General features: G+C 39.7%; 1 protein-coding gene across 1 annotated transcript; it reads right to left on the bottom strand.

The window, feature by feature from the left end:
* Positions 1 to 1,668: 1,668 nt before the first annotated feature.
* On the bottom strand, positions 1,669 to 10,893 carry LOC111141085 (molybdenum cofactor synthesis 2). Its single transcript, XM_022493419.1, has 7 exons — positions 10,812 to 10,893; positions 9,757 to 9,878; positions 8,331 to 8,475; positions 5,573 to 5,700; positions 4,660 to 4,810; positions 3,674 to 3,797; positions 1,669 to 1,781 (listed from the first exon to the last, which is right to left on the bottom strand). Exons 3-7 carry the CDS (start codon positions 8,426 to 8,428, stop codon positions 1,713 to 1,715), a joined length of 570 nt encoding a protein of 189 aa, XP_022349127.1. The 5' UTR covers positions 8,429 to 8,475; positions 9,757 to 9,878; positions 10,812 to 10,893; the 3' UTR covers positions 1,669 to 1,712.
* Positions 10,894 to 12,618: the final 1,725 nt, after the last annotated feature.

Genomic DNA, 12,618 nt, shown 5'->3' with positions numbered 1-12,618 from the left:
TATGCATCGTACATTAAAATACAACTATGAAGAAAAAGAACATTAGTTTTATCACAGAACAGATCTAAATATTAAGGCTACCAAATTGTCCCAAATTGGAAAATTGTATATTTACTCATTTTTTTAAAGTAATTCCTTTTACTTATTCTATGTCACTTTTTAAAAACTATAAACAGCATTTTAAAAAATTCCATCCTCATCCTATCATAATCCCTCGATATTTTAAACTCAGGTACCTATTAAAAGTTGTCATCTAAGAACCACTCCTAACTTAAAAGGCTAAGGTGAAATTGCGGTTCTATGCAAAAGAAAAGGAACAGACTAAACATCGGACTCAAGCTGCTCTTATTGCAGCACTGGCTCTACTGCCCTCTGGCGGATCAGCTACTAACTGCATCACAGACCACTCCCACCTTCAGAGACCTCTCACAACCTCCGTGCAGAGCATGAAGGGACTATGCTGGGTGTCACAGTATGGGAGCGGGGGAGGAGGGGAAACCCACTCATGCATTCAGCCAGACACCCTCACACAACTCTAAGTGCTACAACTATATGTATGTCCAGTGTGTTTAATCTGGGGCATAATACTTAACACCAACAGCACTTCTCAGTGCATGGTAGGGGTCAGGAATTTGACAGGACTCCCTGACCTCAACAAGTCTAGGGTCTAGTGATGGAGAAAACTAAGAGATATAGTCCATCAGGTAGCATTAAGGGCCACAAGATAGAAGGGAGAGTAAAGGAACAGGACTCTAGTTTGAAATAGGATAGTCAGAGAAGGCTCTCTGAGAAGGTAACATGTAACCAGGGATTGAAATAAAGTGAGGAAGCAGACTGTGGGACTACCTGGAGGAAGAGCATTCTAGAAAAAGGAACAAGTAAGGGCCCTGCGACAAAATAAGCCACAGCAAAAGTGGGGGCGGGGGGAGGAGTGAGTGAGGGGCAGGCAGGTGCCCAATCACAGACTATAGGCCACAGTGAGGACTGTGAGGTTCTAGAATGGGATTGGCTCTCAGGAGGTTCTGAGGGACTGACTCAGTGGGAGGCAGAATGGCAGCAGGGGACTGTCAGGGGACTGTCAGCAGGCCACAGCAGCAGTCCAAGAGAAATGGAGAGCTGGCATGGTTGACAGCTGTAGCAGTGGAAAACACAGGAACAGCTGGAGTCAGACATTCAGGAACCCTTTTTCAAATTCTCCAGTAGGTTCATTCAAGGATTGAAGATCAAGACTCAAAGTACTGGCTTCTTGACCACTATTTCTCAAAACAAACTGAAATATATTGTGACTCTAATATCATATCCAAAGGACAAAACCATCCACAAAATCACAAAATACTTCACTCACTGACCATCTACTATTACTGCCAAAGAAAACAAAATCCTTTTCATTTTAGTTCTCATTGAAAAATACTAAAACATAAGCAATCTGAACTTCCTACTTCATGGAAGAGTATGTCCAACACAAGCATCTTTCCTCACCTTTCAATGACTCTCCCACCTTTTCTCTAAAGCCTTTCCTCTATCTCTGGTTCCCCCTAAGCCCTCATCCTGAACACCCACTTATTTTTTGTCTCCCTTTTGTCACATGTTACTGGTGTAACATAAGAGACTGTACTTCATTAAACTGTCTTAACTTCTGGAGAAGAAAAATCAAAATATGTTTAAAGACAGAGGTTTACCAAATTTAATTTTATTTAAAAAAAATGTGTGACTTAATCACCAGTTGCCCAAAAGCATTCTTTGTTTTTTTTCCAGGATGATGATGATTCTTCATACATTTCCTGAAAAAAAGAACCACAACAGGTATACAAAACAGAGTGGCTTAATAAATTCAACTACATCTGAATAATTCAGGCAAATTAATATCACATCTATAAATCCGCTACTCTTCCAACAATCCAACAAACATTTGCATAAGGCACTAAGCGTAGAAAAATGAATAAACATGTTCCCTACATTTAAGGACTCCCAATCCAGTGGGTGTCCTTATACAAGTCCTTACACAACAATACACAAGAAAACCTAACAAGATAAGGTGCAACCACAAAATGGAATAAACAATTCCATTTGGGGCCACGTCAGGAGACCGCCTGAGCAAGGTCATGCAGGGAAAATGAAAGATATTTGGTTTTAAACATTTTTTTTCTTTCCAAACATATCTACTACTTCAACATTTCTAAATGTTTTTCTGTAGGCAAAAGGGGTATTTGCATTAGGTGTGAAATTAAGTGACCACCCACGAAGTTTCTAAGTAGATTGAGCTGCACTTTATTGACAACTGTGAGTGTGTGCCCCACCTACCTGCCTACCCGTTGCCTAGATCACCAATGACATCAAAGCACAGGTGGGACTAGAACCCCACAAGAATTTAGATACTTCTTGGAAGGGAGTGGAACAAGAATGTATCACTATTCTCACTCACCTGCCAAATTCTATTCCTAAGGGACAGAAATCCAAATCTGACTTTCCTCTGAACACCTGTATACCCTTCTCACCCTCCACAGACAGAAAAGCAAATAAAAAGCTCAGCTAGTCCTCAAGGTATAAAAGGAGAGGATGCCCCAACTCCTGCCCACTCTCTTGTTCTGGAGGCCTACCCTCTCATTTACCTTCTATCAGTGGGCTGTCCCTTCCTCCTCCCTTGTGAAGAAAACTATCTCTGCCACCCAGGCTCACAACTCAATGTAGAATGCTCTTCCTACCTCACTCTATTCAGGAAATGAGCTCATGTAGTTCATCAAAATTGTGGCAGCTTTGTTCATAGCAAAGCCGCCATCTATCTGAGCTTCACTAGAATCCCCTTATAAGAACGGGTTTCAGTTTTTATTCAGAAAATACGGTACTGAATTTCATAGGCCCTGTGTCAGAGTCCCATTTGCTCATCTCCACAACTAGCTGAGGTGGTAGGCTCCTGGGAAAGACTCACCCTCTGGTCCTCTGGTCTGGCTTTCTGATCTGAGCAGTTAATTCATTCCTCAGCTTTGCTACCAGCCAAAATGCTGCAGGCAATTCTAGACTCTTAAGTGCAATTACAAGTTTGAGAATTCAGAATAATCCCACTGTTGTTATTACACCAGGGAAGAAATTAGGGAGTTGGGTCTTTTCATCCCTTCAGAATGTCTTTTTTGACCAGAGGTTTGCTCTTCTTGATTGGTTTGATATGTTGACATAAAATGAGCTAGAATTTCCTAAATCTATTTTAAAAATCTACTCACTATGCATTTTCTCCAAAGAGGCAATACCCCACCCTTTCCTTTTCCTAAAAAGAAGTTCTAGAGTTCTTTGCTCTTTTGCCTTCAGAAATCTGTTTTAGCTATTGCCTAAATAGCCATGCATTATTCCCACTCTCCAAAAGAAATTCAAGGGAATTCTAATCCAAAGAAAATGAATTCATATATGAACCAATGGAGCAGTCCCAACTAGGAATTCTAGCTGTTACCATCTACTGAGGCCTAATCTGAGCCATGCATTCTTTGGGGCATGTCCTTTTCATGTTTAACAAACCTTCGGAAGGAAACACTACATAAATACCCTAATTCACAGATTAAAAAACGCATGACTCTAAAGAGTCAGGGAAGACTCATGAATAGAAGCTCTTTATGTCATCTCATTAGCTTTTTAAAAATCTGTAAGAAAAATCATGTCTAAATGGCAAAAATAGATATTTTCTTACCTTCTTCCATATGGGCACCTTGGCTTTTAAAGTATCGATGGCATAGCTCACAGCTTGGAGGGACTCAGCCCTATGGGCTGAGGACACAGCGATGATGATGCTCGCTTCTGATACTGGAACTGAGCTTTGACAAAATGAAAGAAAAAAAAAACGCCATTTCTTCTGAATCTAGTTAAAGAATCTACTAAACAGATGAAAAAAAAAATTCCGTAAAGCATTCTTACAACTAAACATCCAGTTCTGTTTTACATAAACTTCCACATTAGTTAAAAAAACAGTAATTGATCCCAACTGCATTCAGCAGAGGGGATGCAGAGATTGTGGCTAATTTGTTAGCATCGATCCATTAAACCTGTCTGAAGGGCACTGAGAAAAAGACCTTTCACTGTTTCTGGTTTGGATAAGGTACAGTGCCAGGTAATGCCTAGAGACACAAACTTACTGCATGAGTATGATGTAGAGTTTAAAATATTAAACAGAAATAAATATAGAATGGATAAAATTATTAATAAAATTATAATTGTTAATAATAAAATAATGGAATATCACAGAATGGAGTCCCTATTGCTGGGTTCTATTTAAAGCGTGGAACTCCTCTCTTCTTAGTGGTAAGAAAAGGCAAACTAATTTAGTGACCTTCAAAGGCATTAACATAAAAAAAAAATCTATTAACAGACTTGTCATACAAGCTGAGTGCAAACTATGAAACAATTCTTAAAAGGCCTTAAGGACTTTAGCACACATTAGCACAGGCCATCTGTGCTGGGCCTTCCAGTTTTGGCACATTTGGACTTTGTTACAGCATCAGCCACTCTCCAAATGTTACAATGTAACACCCAGAGTGTCTCCACTCTGTCTGCCAGAATCATACACAAACCTTCCTCTCATGGTAATACAGGATTCCTATGTACCAATTCTGATTCTGGAATCTTCCAAAGATGGAAAACAACTGCAATTAACTTTTAAATTGCTAAAGGAAATCATACCCAAGTCTATGAAACACTGCTATGTGTTTGACTGGCCATTTCTGCCTAATGTCGCTACAGATCTTTCGGATTTCATTTTCTGCCATTGGGAGATATGCTTCATATTCTAAGCTAATGACTTTTTTCCCTTCAAAGTTATTTCTTGTAGTCCCTAAAAGAAAAAAAAAAAAAGAATACTATTAAAATAAGGTTTTTCCTTACAATAGAAATAACACATTAATAGAAAAGAGGATTATCTTTTAGTAGACAGGCAGCATATACCAATTTGTCTAAAAAATGCTTTCAAATTTTCTAAGAACAAAACTTGATTAGAAAAACAAAAAATAGAGATGTATGGATGTTAAGTCTGCCTTCAGCTCCGATCATGATCCTTGGGTCCTGAGACTGAGTCCCACATTGGGCTCTCTGCTCAGTGGGGAGCCTGCTTCTCCCTACCCACTCTGCTTGTGCCACACCCCTTGCTTGTGCGCTCTGTCAAATAAATAAATAAAATCTTTGAAAAAAAAAAAAGAAAAGAAAAAATAATTATCACAAAGATAAAGAAATAAAATGACACTGATTAGGCAAGCATGACTAAAAACACTTATAGGACAAACCAAGACGGGAAACATATTCCAAGGATTATCATTAAGTTAGTATCATCACCATTTTTTCCCCCTCAATATTTGGAAAATACAGAATTCTCCCTATTAATAATGACTTTTGTCCTACTCCTTTAATGCCTTTAACATAGGTTAATCTGAAGATTACTAAAATAAAAGAAGAACCAAAAAAATTTCTACCCACCACCATGGGTAATCTTGGCTTACTGCTCTCAGTACCTTAAAATCCTCTATTAACCCTGAACATGGGAAACACTTGCTAATTTCTCATCTCATGCAGCCTAACAAAAACTGTGAAAATGACAACTCACCTACAAAGAGGGATACTGCACCACAGAGTGGAGAAATCACCAACTGTGAGACTTCATCTATGGACAGCTTCTCAGCAGTGAATTTTATTATATCTTTAGAGTTCTCTTCAACTTCATTCAGATCTTCCCTAGAAGATATTAATAAACCTTAACATTGGTACAAGAGGCAAAACACCTGACCTACAGTTTTTCAACTAATATTTTTCATATGTTAGATGTGATAGAATGATAAAATAAACAGGTGTAAAATTTTAGCAAAACTCAGCATGTTTATAAATATCCCTAATCAATCAAGCAGGATATAAAAAGGAATTTACCATTAACATGATCACTTAAAATGTAATCTATCTCATATGCCACTCTATTCCAAATTCTGGAATTGCTGCTCTTATCTTCCATCAAGGTATAGGTACAGACATCGACACCTCCATCCACAAGCATGTTACCTCTAACCGCTATATGTCCGTGCACCACACCTAAGCTGCCTTTTTCTTCATCCAAAAACAAGACAAGAAGAACAGAAGCAATGCTGACTCCACAGGAACTGGGCTCATTTCATAACCAGAAATAATCCAGTTAAGTAACTGAGGAAATAAGGAAATGAACTGCGTGCCTATCACCAGATGTCATACAAAGCCCTCTGCCACGCATTTCTCATTTCATTCATCAAGCATCTATTACATACTCACTAAGAGACCAACCTCATGCATTAGACAAGGACCAGGGAACAAAAAACCCAGCTCCTGCCCTCAGGGCACCTACACAGGAATGGAGAAACAAAGCAATAAAGAAAAATTATATATGGGGGTAACACAAAAATAAACAGGGTTCTGAGACAGAGCATGGGTGCTGGGGAAGTGCGGCTGTGTAAGAGCATCAGGGAAAGCCTTTCTCAAGAGGCAGGATTTAGAAGTGAAACCTGAAACATAAGCAAGCAGTCCTGGAAAGAAACAAGGGAACAGGCCCCCAGGCAGAGACAGAAGGAACGGCAAATGCAAAGCCTCTAGAACAAGACAGATCAGGGTGTTCTCCAGAACCTAAGGGGAGGCCAGAACCCAGGGTTCAAAGGAGGGAACAGAGGGGCTGAGAATGGGCATGCAAGTCGGACTTTGCAGGAGGATTGTCTGGATATAATCATAAATCCTGAGGGATTTTATTTACATTGGGAAAGAAGGCTCAGAGGAGTTAAGGACTCATTCATGGTGATTTCAATCAGGGAATCTCACTAAATCCAACATTCTTTTCCCTATTCTTCCAGCTACTGAAAAGAAAAGCACAAATAATCACATTCCACTGGATTCTAAGATGTTTCAACCTTCCGTACATGCCACCTGAGATTGTTAGAAGAACTTATAGGTAACCCAAACATGGTCTATGCTCTATGAACTTGGAATCATACCAAATTCCTACAACTTGATTCTATAAGGACATGGCTTCTAAAACCACATGATACAAACCCAGTCAAACACCTTCAAACGATACATAATGCTGTTTAAGTAATCTTCCTAATCTGTCCAAAGAACACCTTTAATCCTCTCTCTCTCTCTCTCTCTCTCTCTCTCACACACACACACACACACACACACACACACACACACACACACAGAAACACCTTTAATGGCGGCACACTATTTTCTGAATAAATTCCAAACAAAAAAAAAAATGGCATTTTTCTAAAATCATGGTGTTGATATGGTGACCAGTTTCCCAGTGAAACTGAGACACATATCTAACAAAAAATTCTATTATTTCCAAATAGTAGAACTAAGAAAGATCCAGTCTTTATTAGTATGATGGGCAATTTGCTTTGCAATATATATTCTTCACTTTTGGGGGCACTGCCCTCCAGCAGAGTGGAGGAAAAAAATAGGTGAAAAAAATAAACTGGCATCCTTAGTATGTTCCTTTCTTTAATGAAACCAAGGTTTTACCTTTTGTATTTACTCTTGACTTTGGAGAAAAGCCCATATCACAGTAAGAAAGTTTTCCTTCATTCCTAACTTACGAAAAATTTTTAATTAGGGATAATCATTCATTTCTACATTATTTGCTCTTCAGTTGACAATAAATTAAGCCTCATTCTGTCTCTCCAGATTATGCTAAGAGATATTCTTATGCATCATCCTACTTAGATAAAGACTATGTTGTTTGGGAAGATGCATTGGGTCCTAGGGCCACCTGCAACACAGCTATCGTGATAAAGCTGTTTCTTTACACCTGGAAAATGGTAAGCTTTCTTGTTAGGCACAGTGATCTTTTTATTTCCTGACTATGCAATTTTTTGACATTTCTCTGTACCGAGGAGAGCCATTACCCTGTATTAATAAACGTATTTGTGAAAAAGTACAGAGAATCCAATAATCTGAATTCAAATGTTGGCTCTGCTACTTACTAGCTATGTGATCATAGACAAGTTTTTACCTTCTCTGAATTTCAGTTTTCCTTCCCGCACAATAGGAATATTAATACTCCAGCATCCAGCACTATGCCTGACACATAATAAAATTTCAATAAACCATTTTAAGTGGAGAGAATGAACATGTCAAACTGACATTAAATTAAACTGCTTACAAGAGAACAGATGTAGAGATGATACAAAGATACATATAAGTCCGTCTACATCAACTATTACAGCGGCAACTCTTTACTGGTGCAGACAGATTTACAAAGAGTATATACTTAAAGCAAATCTTATACAAGTTATCATCTATGTAATCCTCTTCCACAAAATTGGTTAAGAAAAACATGTCTCACACACCCAAGTGGCTCACGAGCACTACCCTCCACTAATAGGGGGGATAATGGCAATTTCGTCTCCTGATTGAAGCTGGAGGAGTTGATCTCCAAGCTCGACATATTCTTGACGGACAGCAAATATCACCTGATTCCTGACATCAGCCAATCTGAAGGGAAAAAAGTATAATTAGAAGTATCAATGTTGTAGTAGACCTCAAATCTCCTCAGCTGCAACTAAAAATACCACATTAAATATTACTTCATGAAGCACCACCTGCAAAGTTACTAATTAAACCAATTCATATTCTGCCAAGAAAGTACATATCCCTTGAAGAACATATTTATTCACCACAATGAACACAGTAAACTGCTAACAACTTGCTAACAACTCTTTAATGAGTGTAGTCTCAGGGATTTAAACGACCACCTCCCCGCTTCAAAAAAAAAAAAAAAAAAAAAAAATAAGAAGACTACACAACATTTAAGACCAGGTGTCTCCCAACAGGTATAAGGCTAAAGATAAAGCATGACAGAGGCTCCACCTCATTTCATTGATTATCAGGGCACTTTAAGAGCAGCTTAAAGGGGCACCTGGGGGGCGCCTGGGGGGCTCAGTGGATTAAAGCCTCTGCCTTCAGCTCAGGTCATGATCCCGGAGTCCTGGGATCGAGCCCCACATCGGGCTATCTGATCAACAGGGAGCCTGCTTCCCTTCCTCTCTCTCTGCCTGCCTCTCTGCCTACCTGTGATCTCTCTCTCTCTGTCAAATAAATAAATAAAATCTTTAAAAAAAAAAAAAGGGGGGGGGGGGGGGCACCTGGGTGGTTCAGTCAGTTAAGCACCCAACTCTTGATTTCTACTCAGGTCCTGATTTTGGGGTCGTGAGATCAAGCTTGGAACTCCTTCAAATAAGCCATAATCATACTTTGTTGCAGAAAGGACTTGAAGGTAGGAATAAGAGCAGTAAATTATAGATTTTCAAGAACCATAAAGAAAATCAAATATGAAAACTCGATTCAGCAGCAGCTAAGGTTTCTGAGCTTTCACTTTTCTTTTAATCTTAGAAATTTCTACTTTGAGTTCTCTAAAGAAGGGGAAAGACAAAAAATATAAAACACAAGTTTTTGACTTAATTTGTAACAATTCTATTTAATGTTATTAAATGTAGAACCCACATTTTCAGTATTTTATAAATTATAAAAGCAAATATATTCATGGCCCTTTGGCAGTATTCCAGTTCACTAAACTTTTTTTTAGTAAAGTATCTTTAGCTTTAAGAAATCGTGCATTTTTAGATACTAGAATTTATTAGTAATTGCAAAAAAAATACACCTACTGACTTTTTAGACATTAAGCATGGATAAAAATTAGCGTTTTTCTCTAATTATTTACACATTTTTCAATGTTAAAAAGTATTAATCATATGTATTCTACAAAGGTTTAACTACCCAGGATGTCGGGCTTCTATCTCATTCCACAGCTGCAACGCTCTTATTTCTTGTGGCACAGAAATGGTCTCTGAGCGAATTCCTGTTATCTCAGCACTTTTGGCAAAATACAGCACTTCAACCTGTAAAGGAGAAGAAATGCCTTTAACGGTAACAGTAATAGACCTTTTCTGTCTCGGTGGGCTTGCTTTCTTTCCAATTATTTTAACCAAAGACAAATTTTATGAGTTAAAGATAATTAAATCACCCCCCAAAAAGTTAGTATAATTACAAGTTAATTACCAAGTTATCAAGTTAGTTAACCATGAGGTTAAGTCGTTCTTTATTTGACATAAATTACAGCACCTTTTATAAACACTTAAGCAGTGAACTGATGTCTCAGTCAAGAGATAAATTACACAAATAAATAACTAAAAAAATGAGACGTCTCTCACGGTTGTCATATGACCCTTGATTCGGTCCACATTACATCGAACCCAGCTGCCAAGGATTAAGTTATGCAACATACCCTCACGTTTGCAAAGGCTGGTGGGTTTGATACCCAGGTTAAACTGGTATTTCCTAGGACAAACCTATACCGTCAGCCAGGTATCTAAGAAATCTGGCCAATTAAATAACCCACCTGTCCCAGTGTGCAAATTATTCTCTACGAAATAATCAGAGGTTTGCAAATAATCGAGGGTTTGCAAATTCATATACGAAACACCTTTTTTCACAAGAACTCTCAGTTAAATGCAGGAACTTGAAAACTGTCTTTGCCAAAGCGAATAATCATAGAAGCAAGGGGGCGACGTCGCGGGTACCTTTAGAAACCTTTGACGCCGTCACTCTGGAGACCAGGGGTTAGCGGAGAGGACACGACCTTGGTTCGGGCAGCAGAAGTGAAAGCCTCCGCAGCCCGGAGGGGCAACACTAGTGGTAGTGGGCGCGGCACCGGGCGTTAAGACTCGGTCCCACTAAGGTGGCAACGGTGAGGATCCGGCTGAGCAGGGCCGGACCCGTGGAGGGAGGAAGGAAAGGGGTCAGATGCACCTGTGAGGCCGCCCCACCCTTACCTGACATTGCACCACCATTCCGTCCAGATCCCGGATCTGGTATCCCCGCCGAGGAAGCGGAGCAGGTCGGCTGAGAGCGCAGGCGCAGTCTTACGGCTCTTTCCGCCCACACGGGGCCTGCGCAAAACTAGCTCCGCCCCGCCGCTCGCTCCGCCGCTCGCCCGCCGAGTTCCAGCTGCAGACGACTCCATGAAAAGCTCAATTTTCACTTGCTGCTGGGTAGCGGTGGCGAGCTTCAGCTACAGGTATCACGAAATGCGGGAAGGGCTGGCCGTTCATGCCTGTCTTCTTAGATGAGAAGCGGAGGTGCGGGAGAGCAGACACTGGTCTCTACTGGACGGTTGTCACCTGCATCACGGAAGTTCGGCTTTCCCACCTGTAGGCTTGTCTTTGACATTTCTGATTACCCCGACATCCGGCTTATGATTAATGTCCGTTAAAGGCAGAGCATTCAATTTATCATAGTATTCGAATTGTGTCAGATTTACACTTTCTCGGTTTAGTAGCTGCTCAGTAATTAGTCCAGTTGCTATCTATCCATCCAACATTTCCAACTTTTCATCAGCAAGAACTCTGTTTTACATTGCTTACACAGTCTTGTGGATATAAGCTAGGCGTCCGTCCCCTTGGAATTCACAGTGCTGGATGTAAGACAGCCATAAACCATTAATGGTAAGTCAGTGTAACAAATGCAATACTGGAGGTACATGTTACACTTCATGGTGGTTGTAAGGGGAAAGTGGTTGGTCACCTGAGGAGTACAGGAAGTCTTCACAGAGGCCTGAGCTAAGTCTGCTAGAATAAGTAGCAGCAATGTTAGAGTGAGGGTAGGGATGAGGGAATTTCGCTAAGGTGTGCCAAGCCAGAGGGATATAAAGCAGCATTATGAGGTCACAGAAGGGCAAATAGTTGGCAAGGTGCACATGACCCTTCAAGAAGTATTGGAAATGAGGCTAGATACCAGGTGGTAGCCCATGGGAGGAAAAATTGACAAGATCCTGACTAACAGCAACATATATGCCTATAAAGTTGTTAAACATCAAGGATAAAAAAATTACATTCACAAAAATAGGAAAACAGGGGAATGATGACAATACCTTAGACTTCTCCCTGAGATCTAATGCCGGAAGATGGTGCCAATATCTAAAAGAGGCTAAGAACAAAAGCATGACCCAAAATGTTATGTACAGCTGAATTGGTGTTGCAAAAGGGCATAGTCTAATACTCCTAAATCTGCAAAACCTCAAAAAAGAAAATATCCAAGAGCCCTTCTTATAAATTCTCCTCTGACAAAAATCCAATCAAGAGAGTCCTGCATCAGGCTCTCTGCTCAGCGGGTGGCCTGCTTCCTCCTCTCTCTCTCTCTCTGCCTGCCTCTCTGCCTACTTGTAAAATAAATAAAATATTTTAAAAAATAACAAATTTTAAAAACAGTAATAAGAAGTTAATGGCAAAAACAAAGCAATTGAACACGATTTTAATCCACTTAAATTTTTATAAAACAAAGATATCAGAGCACCTGGGTGTCTCAGTCAGTTAAGCATTTGCCTTTGGCTCAAGTCATGATCCCAGAGTCCTGGGACCGACTCCTGTGTAGAGCTCCCTGCTGAGCAGGGAGCCTATTTCCTCCCTCTCTTCCCCGCTCTGCTCTCTCTCAAATAAATAAAATCTTAAAAATATATAAATTCAGGATTATGGTTATGGAATAAAATGTAAATAACATTGAAATAATTAAAAAGTTATAGAAACTGCCCCAAATTGGAACATCTAGTTACAAAATACAATTCAAGCCTCTTATTTTTCATAA

This window comes from Enhydra lutris, unplaced genomic scaffold (assembly GCF_002288905.1).
Source record: "Enhydra lutris kenyoni isolate GAN:26980312 unplaced genomic scaffold, ASM228890v2 scaffoldscaffold5, whole genome shotgun sequence".
Lineage (NCBI taxonomy): Eukaryota > Metazoa > Chordata > Mammalia > Carnivora > Mustelidae > Enhydra > Enhydra lutris.
Note: the sequence above shows the minus strand (reverse complement) of the source record. Positions and strands in the feature narration are given on the sequence as shown.

Bases quoted from the DNA above. Each gene is read 5' to 3' on its own strand.
- LOC111141085 (XM_022493419.1), bottom strand. From the start codon at position 8,428: ATGTCGAGCTTGGAGATCAACTCCTCCAGCTTCAATCAGGAGACGAAA. The intron at 5,701-8,330 runs GTGTGTGAGACA...AATATCTTCTAG, and splicing joins AGTGCTCGTGAGCCACTTGG to GGAAGATCTGAATGAAGTTG. The intron at 1,782-3,673 runs GTAAGAAAATAT...TCTTTTTTTCAG, and splicing joins AGGTGCCCATATGGAAGAAG to GAAATGTATGAAGAATCATC.